Source organism: Anguilla rostrata, chromosome 3 (assembly GCF_018555375.3).
Source record: "Anguilla rostrata isolate EN2019 chromosome 3, ASM1855537v3, whole genome shotgun sequence".
Taxonomy (NCBI): Eukaryota; Metazoa; Chordata; class Actinopteri; order Anguilliformes; family Anguillidae; genus Anguilla; species Anguilla rostrata.
In genome coordinates, this window is record NC_057935.1 from 60,732,560 (window position 1) to 60,749,224 (window position 16,665).

At 47.2% G+C, this 16,665-nt stretch overlaps 2 protein-coding genes across 2 annotated transcripts in view; both read right to left on the reverse strand.

The window, feature by feature from the left end:
- Positions 1-1,113: 1,113 nt before the first annotated feature.
- Positions 1,114-5,209, reverse strand: LOC135251958 (platelet glycoprotein Ib alpha chain). The gene is made up of 2 exons (XM_064329838.1): positions 5,003-5,209; positions 1,114-3,566 (listed from the first exon to the last, which is right to left on the reverse strand). The coding sequence occupies exon 2, from the start codon at positions 3,544-3,546 to the stop codon at positions 1,114-1,116; it is 2,433 nt and encodes an 810-aa protein (XP_064185908.1). The 5' UTR covers positions 3,547-3,566; positions 5,003-5,209.
- A 1,863-nt stretch (positions 5,210-7,072) lies between these two features.
- The window catches only part of LOC135251503 (kinesin-like protein KIF1C), a 50,282-nt gene continuing 40,689 nt past the window's right edge, over positions 7,073-16,665 (reverse strand). Inside the window, exons 22-23 of the mRNA XM_064329023.1 lie at positions 15,335-15,886; positions 7,073-13,459 (exon numbers count right to left, since the gene is read on the reverse strand). Of these exons, the coding sequence (XP_064185093.1) occupies positions 12,239-13,459; positions 15,335-15,886 (1,773 nt within the window). The 3' untranslated portion in view covers positions 7,073-12,238. The remainder of the gene's footprint in view (positions 13,460-15,334; positions 15,887-16,665) is intronic.

Sequence of the window (16,665 nt, forward strand, 5' to 3'; positions counted from 1 at the left end):
AAGAATGAAGTCATTGGAGAGCAAGAAAACATCCTATCGCAATTCATTCCTTCAGAAAAACTGAAAAAGCAATGCACAGGGCACAAAACAGTATACCACACAGCTACTTTGAATACGCTTAATAATGGTTTAAATCAGTGAAGCCCTAGCAGAGTTGGAAAAAGTTAGTCTACAGGGCATAGAAAGACATCTGGCTTTGTAATGGCCAGTTTCAGCATCGATGACCTTGCTGTTGTTAAAGACATAGGGGATTACACAGACGTGGCCAAACGTGAAGGAGATATATTTGATCTGGGATGTCTGATATGTCAGATGCTTCATGACACCAAAGATTGGTAGCTCGTCAATATGCCATTAGTAACTCGCTGATTGCTTTAGACCTGTTTGATTTCTATACAGCAATGATACTGCTGAAATAGGCCCATTTGTAAAATAGAAATAATCAATTTTATTCTAACTTCCTATTACCATAACCTTTAATTTATCATGTGTCCTTTTGTTTATTTGTAAAAAAAAGAAAAGTTCTTGTGTTTATGTCTGAAAATGAACTGGTGAGTATATTTTTTTGTATAACAAATCAACTCAGCCTTCATTCAGGGATGCTCAGGATATTTTAATTATGATTCTGAAGCAAACATCAAGCTATTCTTTTATTATTTTTCTCAAGTAAAATGTACACATTTATTTTCTAGATAATGCTGATATTGCATAAATGCAAGGATTTAGCAGGAGATAAACAAATTCATATGAATGTGGGACCCAAAGGCAAAGGAGATGAAAGATCTCATGTGCCAGCAGTCAGAAGCAATGGGCAGAGCAGGCTGGGAAGAATGTCCAGTACAGAGCTCTACAGCAGGGTTCTACAACAGCATCCATGATTCACTGAAGGGATCAGTAAGTACTATTCATGATTCAATTCTGAAAAAATGTTTCATTTGCATTCAAATTCAGACATTTAGCTTGACTGACATCAAATTATGTTGTTCATTCGTTCAATGTATGACTTAATTTACAATTTACAACTATTTCCTGCATTTCCAGGCTTGATATGTGACCCCTGCTTTATATGTGTCTGGTCAAACACACACAGGCAAAATGCATACGCGAGGATGTTCAGAGACGAGTCTCTAAAGTGATGTCATTGCTGGTGGTGGAGCTGTCTCCACCTCTTGGTTCAAGGTCAGTGCTACTTGCAATCAAAGGCATCAATGACCACCAATCCTCCTCTCTTGTATCCCCTGCTGCAGCCTCTCCCACTCTGTCTCTCAGCATCCACTCTCTTACAACCCACTCATTCCCAATGGAGGGCTCCCTGCTCCTACTCCTTCCCCATTCCTCCCCTTCTACTCGCTCTTCTCTTAAGATCAAGCTGTACCTCTTTTTGAGCTCACTGCTTCTCCTGTTTCTCTCTGACCATCCTTGCATCACTCTCTCCGCTTGCTCATTTTGATTTCCTTCATTAGACTTCTGGCTCATATCCACATCACTCCATCCTGTTATCTCTTCCTCTCGGCTGATCACCTTGTATAATGTCTTCCTGTGCACCTCCCCCTTTCCTCCCCCTCCAATGTCTATTCTTCCAATACCTTCACTTATCATACATTCTTGACTTGTAGTAGGTCCATCTTTCCTCGCTGTATCCTCAGATTTTACTGCCTCACACCCCTCCTCCCCCTCCCCCTCCCCCTCCCCTTCTTTCTTTTCCTCAGTCTTGTAGACAAAAAGCACAGAGCGAAACAAAGCTTGCACCCCCTCAGCACCCTCCAAAGGCAGTGAAATTGTCCCTGCCTGATCACCCACTTTCCCTCTCCACCCAGCATTCTCTTCCCTCCCTTCTGTGTCCTTTCCCTGTCTGACATGATATCCCAGCAGCCTCGCTGTGTTTCTCCTCTGCTCCTGTTTCTTTCGCACAAGAGGCAAATAGACTCTGAGGTAGACTCGAAGGGACCAGAGGGAGATTATGCACAGCCAGAAGACCAGCAAGACACACAGACAAAGGTAACCAATGAATAGCCACCAACAGTAATACACCACTGGTCTCTCCTGTATCCTACTGTCCAAAACCACAGAGCGAACAGTGAGAGACTGCTTTGTGGTCCAAGGAGAACCAGTCGTGGTTTGATGATGTTCGGTTGTGGATGGAGGCGTGGACAGGGGTTTGGATGTGGGTGTGGATGTGGATGTGGGTATAGTTGTCATTTGAAAAGTGGTAGACATAGTGGTGGGTGTGGGTGTGGGTATAGTTGTCATTTGAAAAGTGGTAGACATAGTGGTGGGTGTGGGTGTGGGTATAGTTGTCATTTGAAAAGTGGTAGACATAGTGGTAGGCTCTGATTCCATCTCCTCCTCAGCTACCATCTTAGACGTGGCAAACTCTGTTACATAATATTTATACCCAGTCCATGTTCGGTAATAACTTGTTATTGCGGTTACAAACCAAAATGTGTAACCAGTGGTGTGAGGCTGGGTGGGTGTGGTTGTTCTGATAAAGGTGTGTGTGGTGGGAGAGGTCTGGGTGGACGTGGTGGTTTGGATTATTGCGGGTGTGGTGGTGGTTTTGGCCTGGTTAGGAATGATGGTCGTTGTCTGGGTGGCTGCAGCGGTTTGGGTTGATGAGGGGATATGCGCAGTAGAGAGAATCCTACGGATGGCCGCGGTGGTGGATGGTGAGGCTGTAGATTGGAAGGACTCTGTCCGCGAGATGGTTGCAGGGGCTCCAGTGGAATCCATGTCACCAAGGGGGGAGGGAGGGCAGTAGTCATCCTCTTGCAAATCAATGATGGCCCGATCTTTTAGTGAACTCGGGCTGTCACACACCACACTCTCTGGGTCATTTACAATATTGGATGGACCTGTGTGCACGTAGACGTTGTGACCCTGATCCTCTAGCCAGCGTGACAGATAAGCCACATTGCAGTTGCAGACCCAGAGGTTCTTGGACAAGTAGACATATGGGATGTCAGGTAACTTGGAAAAGAACTTGTCTGGCATGACCTTGAGACGATTGTCCTCCACATCAAAGGTCTTGAGGAATTTGGTGTTAATGACGGCCAGCAGCGACAAAGGCAGCACCTGGATGAGGTTTTGGGAGAGGTCCAGGACCTCCAGTTTCTCCAGGTCCTTGAAAGTTTCCTCGTTCAGAGTGCGCAGCTGGTTTGCACGCAGGAAGATCTCCATCAGCTTGGATGCAGCAACAAAGGCAGATGCTGGGAGTTCCTGGAGCCGGTTACCCGAGAGACGGAGGATGCTCAAAGAGGGGAGGATCAGGTCTGGAATGTTCTCTAGTGACGACACTTTGTTCCGGGAGAGGTCTAACTCATGCAACTTATGGAAGCTCTGGTAAGAGGTCCAGGACAGGGACGCAAACTCATTGTCTGTAAGAACTATGACTTCAGTAGCTGGATCAATTGCAGGTGGAACATTGCTCAGACTCATCCCGGTGCAGTTGACACGTGGTCGGTTATCCGGATTCCTGTCACTACGGCAACAGCTAGTCATAGTCAAGTATAAGTTATACAAAATCAGGAGAGAAACGGTGAACCTCATTCTGATGACAGCGACGGCACCTGCCAGGTGAAAAACATATAAGATTGATATAATGTAAGTTATTATTTTTTATTAAATAGCAGTATATGATTTTTTTTCCGGGCCACTTGATATTAAACATTTAATTGGGGGGGGCACCTCAGGGAAGCTGTGTGCAGTCACCTGCACTAGATTTCCTTGCTTCAACAAACATAATCAAGACAAGGCTTAAATTTAAAATGATCATTTGAAAAGCAATATTAAACAGAAGTACAATCTTTAGCTTTAAATGTGTGCACCAGGTTATTAAGTAGTTCCTTCGAAGCAATGACACACATACATTGTGCTTTAACTTGTTCTGGGTTACTGTACTCAAAATTGCAACCAAGAAATTTGGAATACATTTCTGATACTGATCATTTATAATAATATTTACTCATTTCAAATTTCAAATTCAGAAATTTTCAGTTGAGCTATTTTTTGAGAGAGTATTTGAAGAGATGTGAGTGGGGACCTTGGAATGCGATTTGAATTCACCACACCCATGGCTTCACCCTCAATACCAAAATTATTGTACAGTAAGTCACCCTGGGACAGAGCATCTGCTGAATTACAATTATTAGCAGTGCTGTTTTTGCCCAATGATGGATAGTCATTTGAGCTTACTATGTTGTCAAGCCTAAATATTTTAAACTAAGAAATCATAGGATAAGCACTGTAACGATCAACACAACTTCTAAGACAAGTAAACCATCCTTATATCCATCCATCCTTAAACAAACGGAAGAATCAATTTTACTTAAATAACATGCTTCCCTGCATAACTACTTGCAGCTTGAGTAGAATCCACAAAGCCCACTATAAATCTTTCTTGTCACAGAGTGTAATTTGTATTCATCTAGAGTTAATAATTCATTAAAACCATCAGAATGTGTGAACTGTTCTATTTGAAAAAGGATCTGTGGAAAAAGTGGCATTGTGTCCACAATATAATTTATGTATGACTAACTCTCTGCCAGAGATTGATGAAAGACAAATACACATATTATTTATAAGCTGAACCTCTGATTGTATTGTGCCAAAAAACTGTTCACAAGGATTTCCAGCAAATACTATACTTATTAATGGGTATCAGCAAGTGTAAGATCTCCCGGTAGCATTGGTGTAGATTTAACGTGACACCAACCACTGAAATTAATTAGTCTGCTAAGTGTTGGCTTTTGACTAGATCAGCTTATAAAGCCATATTTCCTCAATTAATGTTTCTGCTTTTAATTTATTTGGTCCTCTTATGTCAAGGTGATAAATGCATATAGGTAGAAGGCCCAGTTCTGCTCTGCATGGAAAATACTGTGCTGAAGTGGAAACCACTTAATTTTCCCAATTTTGTTGTCACAAAAGCCTGAAATGACCCTACAGCATATTCAATGTTTGTTTTGACAGGATGAAAGTAGAAAATAAGATGAAATGTCCTTACTTTATTTCTCTTCAGTTTTTATCAATCATGTCCCCACAACGTTATTTGTCCATGAATCTGCAGTCACTTCTGTTCTGCTTACTTCTATGCTGCCCTAAAATGTCCTTTAAAGGGTGTCTGTGTGGTTATTAGGGGCTGTGTGAGTGGGTGTGTGTGTAAATACAAAAGATCTTCTCATAAACAGGTTTCCTTATGTATGCCATGGACTTGTGTTCCAAAATGGATTATCTCAGTTCCTCCCCATGTTCCCATGTCACTCAGTCTCCCTGACACAGCTCTAAAGAGCCCAAACCCAGGATGAGAGTCAGTGCACAGCGGAAAAACATAAATAGCATCAGCAAATTTACCAACATCCCTGAGGCGAGAGTGATATAGCCTATCTGTGCCCAGCATACCAACTGTATGGGGCTGCATCATCATCAGACATACGGCAGATAATGCAACCACACACACAGACTGCTTGGAAAGTCAAATGCACTACGCTCATTAACGTCCCAAGAACTCCCGGAGACAGTGACAGTATAGAGACGTGTGTGGTTCATGTAGTAGGTGGAATTAATTTACCTGTGGGTTTTTGTTTTTTAGTTGAATCCATTTCAAGGTGTAGAAACAATGTTACGAATGTTAACAGCAGCTAAACCAAAAGTGATTACCATTTTCAGGCACACAACTAGGTCTCAAAGGATAAACCATGAGAAATGAAATCCATAAAACAGAATTTATACATTGCACTGTAATCCCCAGTGATTTTCGTCCAGCTGTAATGACCATGCATCTTTTCGCCCTAAATCCTATCCAATAATCCATCACACAGAAAGATTTTGCATGCACATTATAGTGTTTTAAAAAAACAAAACAATGTACTGCCCAAGTATATACAAAATGTATGGGGGAGTGAGACTGTATGTGACAGTTCTCAGGACTTTCCCATAATACCTTTGTACACCAAAACCTTTCTGTAGTTCTTATGACCTCTGTTCTCAAGCTTTGATTAAATTCCAGGTACAGATAAAGATCTAAGCAATGGAGTAAAGCATTTTTCTTCCTGGCTCCTTGGTCCTGACTGAAATAATCTTTGGAACACTGGAGAGTGAGCCTCATTTTAATAAGAGTAACAAATGAAGAATACAGGAAGGATTGGCAGAAGTGTGTAACTGTATTTAATCATTAGTATTCTGTTTTTATTGAGCATTACAATTCTTACCATATAATTTTGTGTTGAGCTGCTGGTCAGGTCTCCCTTGTAAAAGAAATTGTGTATCTCAATATGTCTGCCTTGTTAAATAAAAGGATATATTGTTGTAGAAAATTTAGTTAATAAGCTAAAGACATGGCAACATTCCTAGCACAACAAAGACGTCACAGTACACTGGTTTGACTGTAAAAATAAAGACTTTAGACCTTGCATCACAGAGCCAGCATGCTCCTTCTGAATGTGGACACAGCTGACCACGTAAAAACATGACCCAAACGTGACCCACTCTTAATATCGTAGCACATAAAAGCTGTATTATCATTACGTCCACTGAGGAAATGCACTACAGTCCAACAAATTAAACGTATCTAAACAGGCAAACGGATCATGCGTCCCTGCTTAGATATCATACACATTTAATCCAGGATGAGACCTTTGGCCTCTTGAACTGCAGCTGCCTCTCACTTGCTGGTAACGGGAGCAGCAGATGGGCTCTTCCCCTATTTTTAATGTCCATTATTCCTGCCGTGATGGAACGCGACCAAGTTAAATGATGTTCACAAAGCTGGTTTTCTGGGGCATTTAAGCGCAAGGGGACCACAGTCCTCATTACAATCTTTTAATCTCCCTTTCCACACTGCGTTCTACTCCTACGGTTACTCTCGTACAACAGGGAGGAAGGCACCTCTTCAGAAACACACCTTTAAACTCGAAATAACATTCCTTTACAGGAACAGTCATGATTTTCAGTGCAAAATAATGGAAGGTCAGTTCTAATTTGGAAGAAAATTTCATTCAATAGTGTGCCCATCTAGGAGAAGGACAAGGCATTCTGAACATGGTCTGGAAATACAAAAACACAGTTCATCATTGGCCATTTTTTATATTCCTTTATTTAAGTTTCATGTTTTCAAGCTCGGGTTACCATCAACTTATACAGTTGTGCCTTTCCCAGTCTTTCCCAATCAAGAAAAACAAATAAGTGAAAGGCCAACTAAAAAAAAATAAAACAAAAAATAAAAAAATGAAGAGAGCGAGACCACTTTGTGTAGGTTCTGTCCACGAGAGGTCTGGTTCAAGGCTTAGTACAGGTTAGGCAGGAAGGAGGTGGGGTTCGCTGGTTCCATTCATAGTCTAGGAACGCCAAAACAAAATGGCTGCGAGCAGACGAGCTCAAAACGTCGCAGAGCTGAGAGGGAGAAATGATTCAGTTCGATCACGAGCCAGGCTTTCAATCAAAGACCTGAAGCCAAAACCATCGAGGCAACTGGTTTTACACTTGAATCCTTCTTCTGATCACGTGATCCTTTCATTTTGCTTTAAAACCCAGTTACAGGCGTCCCTCAGGCAGTCAGCACCCAGGCAGGGAACAAAGTAAGGAAACGGCGGTTTCCGTAGCAGCTTCCCATGCGCTGGGGGAGCGGAGCACTGACACCACAGCATTATGGGAAATTACTGGAAAAGCAATGACACAAAATGATCATAACATGGAGGTACACTGGGTAATGGAGAACACTAATATATTAAAAAAAACATGGAAAATGCACACACGGTAAATTGGGGGTCGAAGCAGATATTAGGGTGCTGCAAGTTAAACAGATATAAAAGCAAAGTGAAAGAAGAATCCAAAGGAAAAAAAAAGCACAAACCCAGAAATTCAGAAACACACTGTAATAGATTGTCCTAAAATAAAAATGTTTAAAAAAAAAAAAAAACTGAAAATTTAAAAGAAAACTCACTTCGTTCACTGCATAATAGCAATACATTAACGCCCTTCCTCCATTGCATCTATGAAATTGCATTTTTATGTGGGGCAGTCCATTTAATTCTGAACGTTTTCCCACATCCATTTCTTTCTCCTCCTGTTTTTTTTTTTGTCTCAGCTGTGCGTCTCATGCACCTGGTAACAGCACAAGCCCATGGCCTCAAGTCAAACCAGTCACTCCCATTTGGTTCAAATGATCGGATCAGTAAAATTGCATTTTTGATGGAGGGGGAAAAAAAAACAAAAAACTATACTCTACTCCCAGTGGACCCGCTTTCATCCAGTTAAAAAGTAAATGTTAAAATCCTTGTAGAGCCTTTAAGGAGCTCACTGTCCATCTCATTCAGTTCTGCCTGATGCTAGTTTGAGGGCCAGTAGCCAGTTACTGTGTAATAGAGTAACATAATCCCAGCTGAGCTATCAGCAGCCAGGTTGGGCCGGCTGTGGTTACACAGTCCTCCTTGATTCCACAGTCGAATTTAAAAAATGGGGACTTCTTAAAGCCTCCCTGTACCACAGAGACTTGGTTCAGAACTGACCCTGCTAGAGATGCACACCACGGGGTCACAGAAAGCTCTGACCCTATGGGTGTGTTCCCAGGGTAGAATTTCACAGTGGTGGAGATTTTCTGAACACTTCTTCGCTGTGCTGCTGCAAGCTACATTTTTCAGCTCTTATGCGGTCTAATCCATGTGACTCACGAGGCCATGGGACTTTCCAGGTTGTTGGAAACAATAATCCATAAATTCTTGATGCCAGGCCTACCCAGGCAGGTAATTTAAGTATAAATGAAGATGAAACGCTAACAGAATTAGTAGCCCCAGGAGGATGAAAAATATGACTTGAGGATTCGGACATAAATGCGAAGTCTAGCTCGCCTTTCGTTGCTGTGGTTTAACCGAGACTTACTCCATCGTTCCTGACACCTGTGACGAACGGGGACTCAGTGGGTGTGTTCCTAAATGAAAACCTCTCCTACAGCAGGAGGACTTGCACTCCTGTCGCTGGTCCTGAATCAAGCCTCTGCACTCACTTTCAGTTCCACAGATCTGACACGGCCACGGAACTGCACTCCTACAGAGATTATCTAAAAGAGAATACTCCCGCATGGAGCAGCTTGGGAGAGAAAAGTTCTCCCACGGGTGTGAATAAAGTTTTCACGCCCTCGCGTCAACGCCCACATCACCGCCCCTCTCCTCCATACGCCGCGCTTTCAGATTCATTTCACGTTCGCTGACCAATAAACTAACCTTGCCTGACACATTCTACCAGCTATCCAGCTTACGCGTGCACCTAAACCCCTCTAATGGCTACATTCAGACCAGCAGGCTGCATCTGGTTCTGTCAGGGATGACTGACAGACCTAATGAGAACCCTATTGCACAGGGCTGTTTGAGCTCGCACGGGCTCCGCTCTCAGCCCTCAGTACTGAAATCTTTCTTCTCCAACCAAGTTCCCAGCCTCTTCCAACCCGTCCTGTGCCAGATGCACTTCGGTGGCAAAGATTTGCTATTTAAAAGGCACCATGAGGACTATCCTGTAACACTGACAAATACCCCATGATTTCAAGCTAAAAACCATGACGTCATATTGCATGGCGGGCCACCAATCAATTGAAAAGACAAAACTGAATTTAAATTATACTCAACAGCCACTTTCACACCCCGCATCTACTTCCCTGTGTATCTACGGTCTGTAGGTCTCAACCTGGTGTCTACTTCCCCGTGTATCTATGGTCTGTAGGTCTCAACCTGGTGTCTGATGCCGGTACAGATCATTGCCATCTGCTGCTCAGACTGCTCTCCATAACGGCACGTTTTTCTCTTCGCACATGCGGGTAAAGCAAAGGCCTAGCCTGTGCAGTGTGGCACTGGGCCGCTCACTGCCATCCTGCCTTACGGAGCACAGTTAGCCAGCTCCCTGTGCAGAGTAGCACTCTGGTGCCCTGTGCCTGCTCACACCTCCTCAGACCCATCAGTGAACAGCACAGGCTGCTGCATTCAGACAGTGTAAAACGCCACTGCCCCAGCATCTGTGAGGTTTCATAAAATAGACGTTTAACTTGGCTTGTGACTAGTGTTTCTCTGCATTCTTACAACACCCCCTCCCACCTTAACCAGTAACCGCTGTTGCGCTCTCAAACAATTATCTACTTGCTCAATTCTTCCTTCAGCTGGCAGTGAAAGCAAACGGCAGAGATAGTCGTCTCTTAAAGAATACGTCGGTCATTACCGAGAGGGGAAGTCCTCTCCTCGCGGTGTCTCCCATTGTAGTGTCAAAACGGGGAAAGAATAAGGTAACGGCGAGCAGCGTCCTGCTCCAGTTAATCTGACCAATAAAATGAAAGCACTGTGAGAGGGGGGACCCACATGCACACCACAGACACACAGTAAAAGGGCCCCCCCCTCTCACACGTCTGTCAGTCTGCTGCTCCTCTTCCTCTCCAGATCAGCTTCGCCACTTTCATCACGGCCGCAAGTAACCTGTCCATTACGAGACACGACTTAAAACCCGACGCAAATTCATTTCCATTTGAAAAAAAGAAAAGAAAAAATATATAGAGTTTACAAATTGCTTAATTTATCAACACCCTCAGCCCACAAATTCAATCCAGCAACATAAAAATGAACAGCTAATAGTGATGAAATCATTTATGGATTAAAAAAAAAAAACAACAAAACAAAACACTTCATCTAACAGCAAACAGAAACGTTCCGAGCTTAACGGCATTAGTGTTGTGAAGGAACCCAAGGTGCTTTTGATGGGTTGAGGTCAGTCACACATGACACTTGTGGGTGTGCGGCTGAACTGACTGATGGGGTCGATGATGTAAAAACACCTTTACCACTGTTACCTCCACCCAACACCCCCATCTTTAACTGTCACCAAATACAGTATGTCTAGACCTCCCATAGCACTGCGGAGGCTGTGCCACTCTCAAACATCAGTCTAAAAAACTTAAAAAACAAAAGAAAAAAACAGAAAACCTAAAATATCAACAGCAACTCAAGAGAAAAACAGCATCACGTTACAGTTTACAGACCGCGTACGCTCTGGTGCCGAGGCCGACCCGGGTAGCCACGCCCCTTTCGGGGGGGGGGGGGGTGCGGCCAGGTTCCTCCGACACAGGACAAATATTTCTTTGGGTGTCTCAGTAGCTAAATGTTAATTTGCCCACCCGTCCCCTTTACCTCCCCTCCACAGCATTCTACAGCAGCTTGCGGTAGACACGCACATCGCACACAAACGCATATACAGACACAGCACTCCGACAGACGCAAACACCAGTCTCCCATACTCATTAGCTATATATATATATATATATATGTTCTGTGCACGGGGGGGGGGGGGGGGGGGGAATACATTTGTCAAAATACACCTGCTCTTCTGTGTGTCCTCTCTACTTAATTCATAGAGTGAAATATAATGTAGAGTTCTGAACGGTTATTGTCAAGGGCATGGGGAAATGAGAACGAGGAGGAAGGAAGTGGTGTGTTTGTACGGTATTTGTAGTTTTAAGGCCCAGTATTTTATATGCGTGATTACTGTCCTCTGCTCACTGTGCATTTCAACACTGACCCTAACGCAGGGCGTTGACAGAGTAACTGCCAGTTCTTGTTCTGAGACGTTCCACATGTGAAGCATGCCTCTGTCTTCACTGGAGCCTTACTTCTTGTGTAGTGATGAACCTAACCCTAACTGAGGATTTCAGAATTCCGTATTAAATTAGTGTCTCTAGTGTAAACCCTGTAGTGCTCCACAGGCCCTTTGAAAGCATGGTACTCCTGCATTATTCAGCATTAATGGCCCCGCTAAGGGGATGCAGTTCTTCCACGTGTCGTTGGAAGGGCCTGCTCACTTGTTGGCTCCTTTACCAGCTCGGTCTTAAAACAGACATAAACACTGTCATGTCCTCTTCAGGCCAGCATTAATGCCAATTAATACAACAGCTACCTTCCCATGTGAGCCATGCCCTTACTGCGAGCCACAGCTGGGCCCTAAACAGAGAGAGAGAGAGAGAGAGCGGGAGAGCGGGAGAGACATAGAGAGAGACGTGTGTGTGTGTATACATGTGTTTTTGTGCAAGGAGCACCGAGAGGAACAGAGGGGAAAGACAGGCACAGTAATCAGGACCTGGATGAATAAGGACAGTAATAACAGGACAGGCAGGTGGAGAAGGACGCGGCCCGTGCAGGGACATAATCGGGGGGGTTCGAGCGTCCTCCCCAGAGGACCAGCGCTGTGGACGTGCGGCGGCAGAGCAGCCCCCCCCCCCTCAGACGGGCGTCTCCCTGCTCTTCAGGTCGGGGGCGCTGAACTGCCGACGCATCCGCGGCGGGGTGGTGTAGCCCTGGAATTTGGGGTTGGGTCCCCAGCCCCCGCCTCCCCCGGGCCTCTCCTGGGGGCTGTGGTGGCGGTGCGGGGGCGGGTCCCCGTCGGGCTGGTAGCGCCCCCCGGCTCGCGGGTGGCCGTACTGCGGCTGCTGGCTGTAGTAGGGGTGGTGGTAGTGTTGGTGGTAGCCGGGCTTGCGCTGGTCGGGGTAGCCCCCGTCCCGGGGCCGGGCGTGCCCCTCCCTCTCCTGCCCGGGGTTGGAGGACTGCCGGCGGTAACGGGGCCGCCCCTGGTGGTTGGAGCCGTTGGGGGAGCCGTTGGGGGAGCCGTTGGGGTTGCCGTGGTTGTTCGGGTTGTTGGGGCCAGTGGAGCCGTCCAAGGAGTTTCTCCGGTACCTGCGTGGCTGCTGCTGCTGCTGCTGTAGCTGTTGCTGGGGGAAGTGGTTGCCGTGGTTGCTGTTGCTGAAACTGCGCTGTTGCCAGGCCCGGTGGGGGCTTGGCGTGCGCATGCGGTGGCTGCCGGGGCTCATGATCACAGGCACGTGCATGGGCAGCGGGAAGGGGAGGGGCAGCAGGGGCATCGAGGGCATGGGGTTGGGGGCGGAGGGAGGGGGCGAGGGCGAAGGCGTGTTTTTCCCGCTCGCCTGGCCCTGTGCGTCTCCGTCTCCCTGCACCTGCTCACCCCCGTCTCCTTCTTCTCCTCCATCTTCACTTCCTCCTCCCCCCTCCGCCTGGCCCTCCTCGCCTCCCCCCATCCCCAGCATGAAGGCAGTGGCGGGGCCCCAGGAGTAGCGGTGCTGGGGGTTGCTCTTGAAGGGGAACTTGAGCTTGCAGTCCTGCGGCGGGATGAAGCGGCCGGTGCCGGGCAGGTGTGGCCCGGCCCCGGCCCCGCCCCCGGCCCCGCCCTCAGCCCCGCCCCCGGCCCCGCCGCGGCGCAGGCGCTTGGCGATCTGCTGCTGCTGCAGGTTCTGCAGGCGCGTCTGCTCCTGCTTCAGCCAGCGCAGCCGGCCCCTGCGGAAGGCCGGGTCCTCCTCCATCAGCTTGCTCACGCGCACCTCCTTCGGCAGGTCCTCCTGCGAGCCGCGCCCGTCCTCGCTCTCCGGCCCGCTCCGGGGCGCGCCCCCCTCCCCGTTCTCCAGCAGGAAGTCCTCCAGAGAGCCCTCGTCCTGCCGTGGGGCGGAGCGGGGGTTAGAGGTGAGGAGCAACAGGCCAGCAGCCTAAACATCTATCCCAGTATTTTGACCCAGTCACCTGGATTTGCTAATTAGCACAATTAAAACTAAGTGAAGTCAGCCGGCTGAGCTCATGGGTGGAAGAAACACATTTATACTTTATGACCCCTGCACTTTCCACCTCTGGGAGTTTCAGCTGTCTAATACTCTAATACTATAAGAGCATCTCTTTAAATGGAACAGAAAAATCTGCCTTCTAGCAGCTATATCAGTTTTTGGACCGGGCCTCAAAAACACAACACCGCCAGCTACCTCCACAGCCTCTACACAGAGGACATAACTGGCCTTGAAATCTTATGGAAATGTGTGAGCAGTGATTCAGTCTGTAAAGAGTCCAGATTCAAACCTACAACAGACAATGCAAGTCAGATGGTAAAAATGACTTTCTACATACAAATAGCCACTTTCTACATTTGATTTGGTGTATCAGCTGCCCATAATCAACACAAAATGTCCTGGTGCCTCCACTCTGAGCAATTCAGAAATGACTGTATAAATGAATGAATACAAAGTTTCACCCATTCATTCATTTATTCAGGCAAACAAGGTAAAAACAAGGCCAGGCAAGGAACCATGCACTGAACTAGGGTAGGAATGCATTAAATCCCTCAAGGAAAATAGGAGGAAAAAGATCAATACCCCAGTGGGAACAGAGCATGGCTTCATCCATCTTGTTTTAATTTTCTTAGAGCAGTCCGAGCATTTGACAGGCTCGCTATATAGACTTGGAGGCTTTCCCACTTAATGCTATACAAGAGTGTAACATTAATGGCAAGCCAGAAAAAGCATTGTGTAGCGCATTTATGAAAGAGCGCGGCAGCACACTTAAAATATAAATTTAGGTCACCATTTTGGGACAAAGTTGGTTGCCAATTTATCACAAAAGGCAAAAATACACTTCTAGTAGTCAGCGATTCTACAGGAGCTGAGAGGACCGTGTTGTGCTCTGGTAATGTGCTTTCAGCGCAAACTGAAACGGTTGCGTCTGGCTCCTGCCCAGATTGCTGTTCTCCTGAGCTGACCTTGTGCTTCTCAGCCACGCTGTGTGGGGACCTGCACATGGCCTTGGAGAGCCTCACTGCACTGCTGTCCTCCTCCTGCAGCCTTCAGCACACAGACGAGCTAGTAGACCTCGTGCTCTTACCATAGACCCCCTAAAGCAGCGCTGTCTTATCCGAAAAGGGCCGGTGAGGGTGCAGGTTTTTATTTTAGCCCAACACTATGACACCCGATTCACCTGAATAACTAACCATGAACTTCAATCAAGAACTTCATAAATAGAAGCAGGCATCTTCGTGCTGGGCTAGAACAAAAACCGGCACCCACATCGGACACCCCAAGATTGGACACCCTATTCTGAAGCCTGTTACGCCTCTTGCCTTCGTGAGTTTTGCTCCCCTCCTATGAGAACCTGCCCCTGAACCACACTGTCCCACCAACCTGCTAAAACCACCACTCATTAAAGAGCAGATCACACACTCTCTCCCCCTCCCCCTCTCTCTCTCTCTCTCTCCCTCCATCTCTCCTTCTCTCTCTCTCTCTCTCTCTCTCTCTCTCTCTCTCACACACACACACACACACACAGAGCGCAGACAGGCACACACACACACACTCAGACACATATTTTGACACAGTCATGGATGTCATCTGACAGTGAAACTAACAGATGTCATGTCCATGACTTGCGCTAAAATATGTGTCTGTGTGTGGGTGTGTGTGTCTGTCTGTACTCTATGTGCGAGTGTGTGTGTGTACTGTGTGTGTGTGTGTGTGTGTGTGTGTGTGAGTGTGTGTGTGTTTGTGCGTTACCGGCTGGCCCACGGCGGGGATGATGCTCTCCATCTTCACCATGCGGTCGCGCAGCGCGCGGATCTCCTCGTCCTTCATGTTGTTCTGCAGCTTCACCTCCTGCAGGATGTCCGTCAGCTTGTCGATGTGGGCCTTCAGGTCGTACACGCCGGCCTTGCCCCCCTCGCCCTCGCCCCCGCCCCCGCCCCCGCCGTTGCCCCCGCCGCCCTCCTCGCCCGGGCCGCGCTCCTCGCCGATGCCCACCGTGTCCCAGACGTCCTGCGCCACGCTGCGCCAGGTGTCGCGCTCCTGCGCGTCGCGCTTGGCGTACATGCGGCACAGCTCCTTCATCTTGACGATGGCCAGGGCCTCGATCTCCTGCCGCGAGTGGCGGAAGTCGCCCAGCGCCACCTCGTAGCAGATCTCCTTCACCGCCTGCATCTTCAGGTCGGCCAGCGTCAGCCGCTTGGGGTCCTTGCTGATGCGCCGGCGCTGGGGGATCTGGTAGACCCGCAGGGGCTCGCGCTTCTTACCGCTGCTGGGGAGCCCGCAGCGCTTCACTATGCACTGCACCTGAGAGAGGAGGACCAGCGCACGCGTCACACTGCTGCTCCTACTGCTATTCACAGAGAACCAAGACCTACAGCATGGCCAAAACCTGTTAGCACACGTAGGCTAGCGCTTCACTATGCACTGCACCTGAGAGAGGAGGACCAGCGCACGCGTCACACTGCTGCTCCTACTGCTATTCACAGAGAACCAAGACCTACAGCACTATGCACTGCACCTGAGAGAGGAGGACCAGAGCACGCGTCACACTGCTGCTCCTACTGCTATTCACAGAGAACCAAGACCTACAGCACTATGCACTGCACCTGAGAGAGGAGGACCAGCGCACGCGTCACACTGCTGCTCCTACTACTACTTGTACTTTTATTTATTTTTATTTATTTATTTTTATTTTTCCATAGATTGCGTTGTTGCCGTTCTCGTTGTTAGTGTTAATCAGTTTAACCATCAGGGTCCAAGTTGAACTATGCGGTTGTTCCCTGTACTTGGACCGGTACTTCTCTCTAGGGGTTTCGTCATACTTGTTCCTGGTTATGGTTATACACTTTGTTGTACGTCGCTCTGGATAAGAGCGTCTGCCAAATGCCTGTAATGTAATGTAATGTAATTCACAGAGAGCCAAGACCTACAGCATGGCCAAAACCTGTTAGCACATGTAGCGCTTCACTATGCACTGCACCTGAGAGAGGAGGACCAGCGCACGTGTCACACTGCTGCTCCTACTGCTATTCACAGAGAACCAAGACCTACAGCATGGCCAAAACCTGTTAGCACACGTAGCG

Coding starts and splice junctions, on each gene's coding strand:
- LOC135251958 (XM_064329838.1), bottom strand. CDS start 3,546: ATGAGGTTCACCGTTTCTCTCCTGATTTTGTATAACTTATACTTGACT.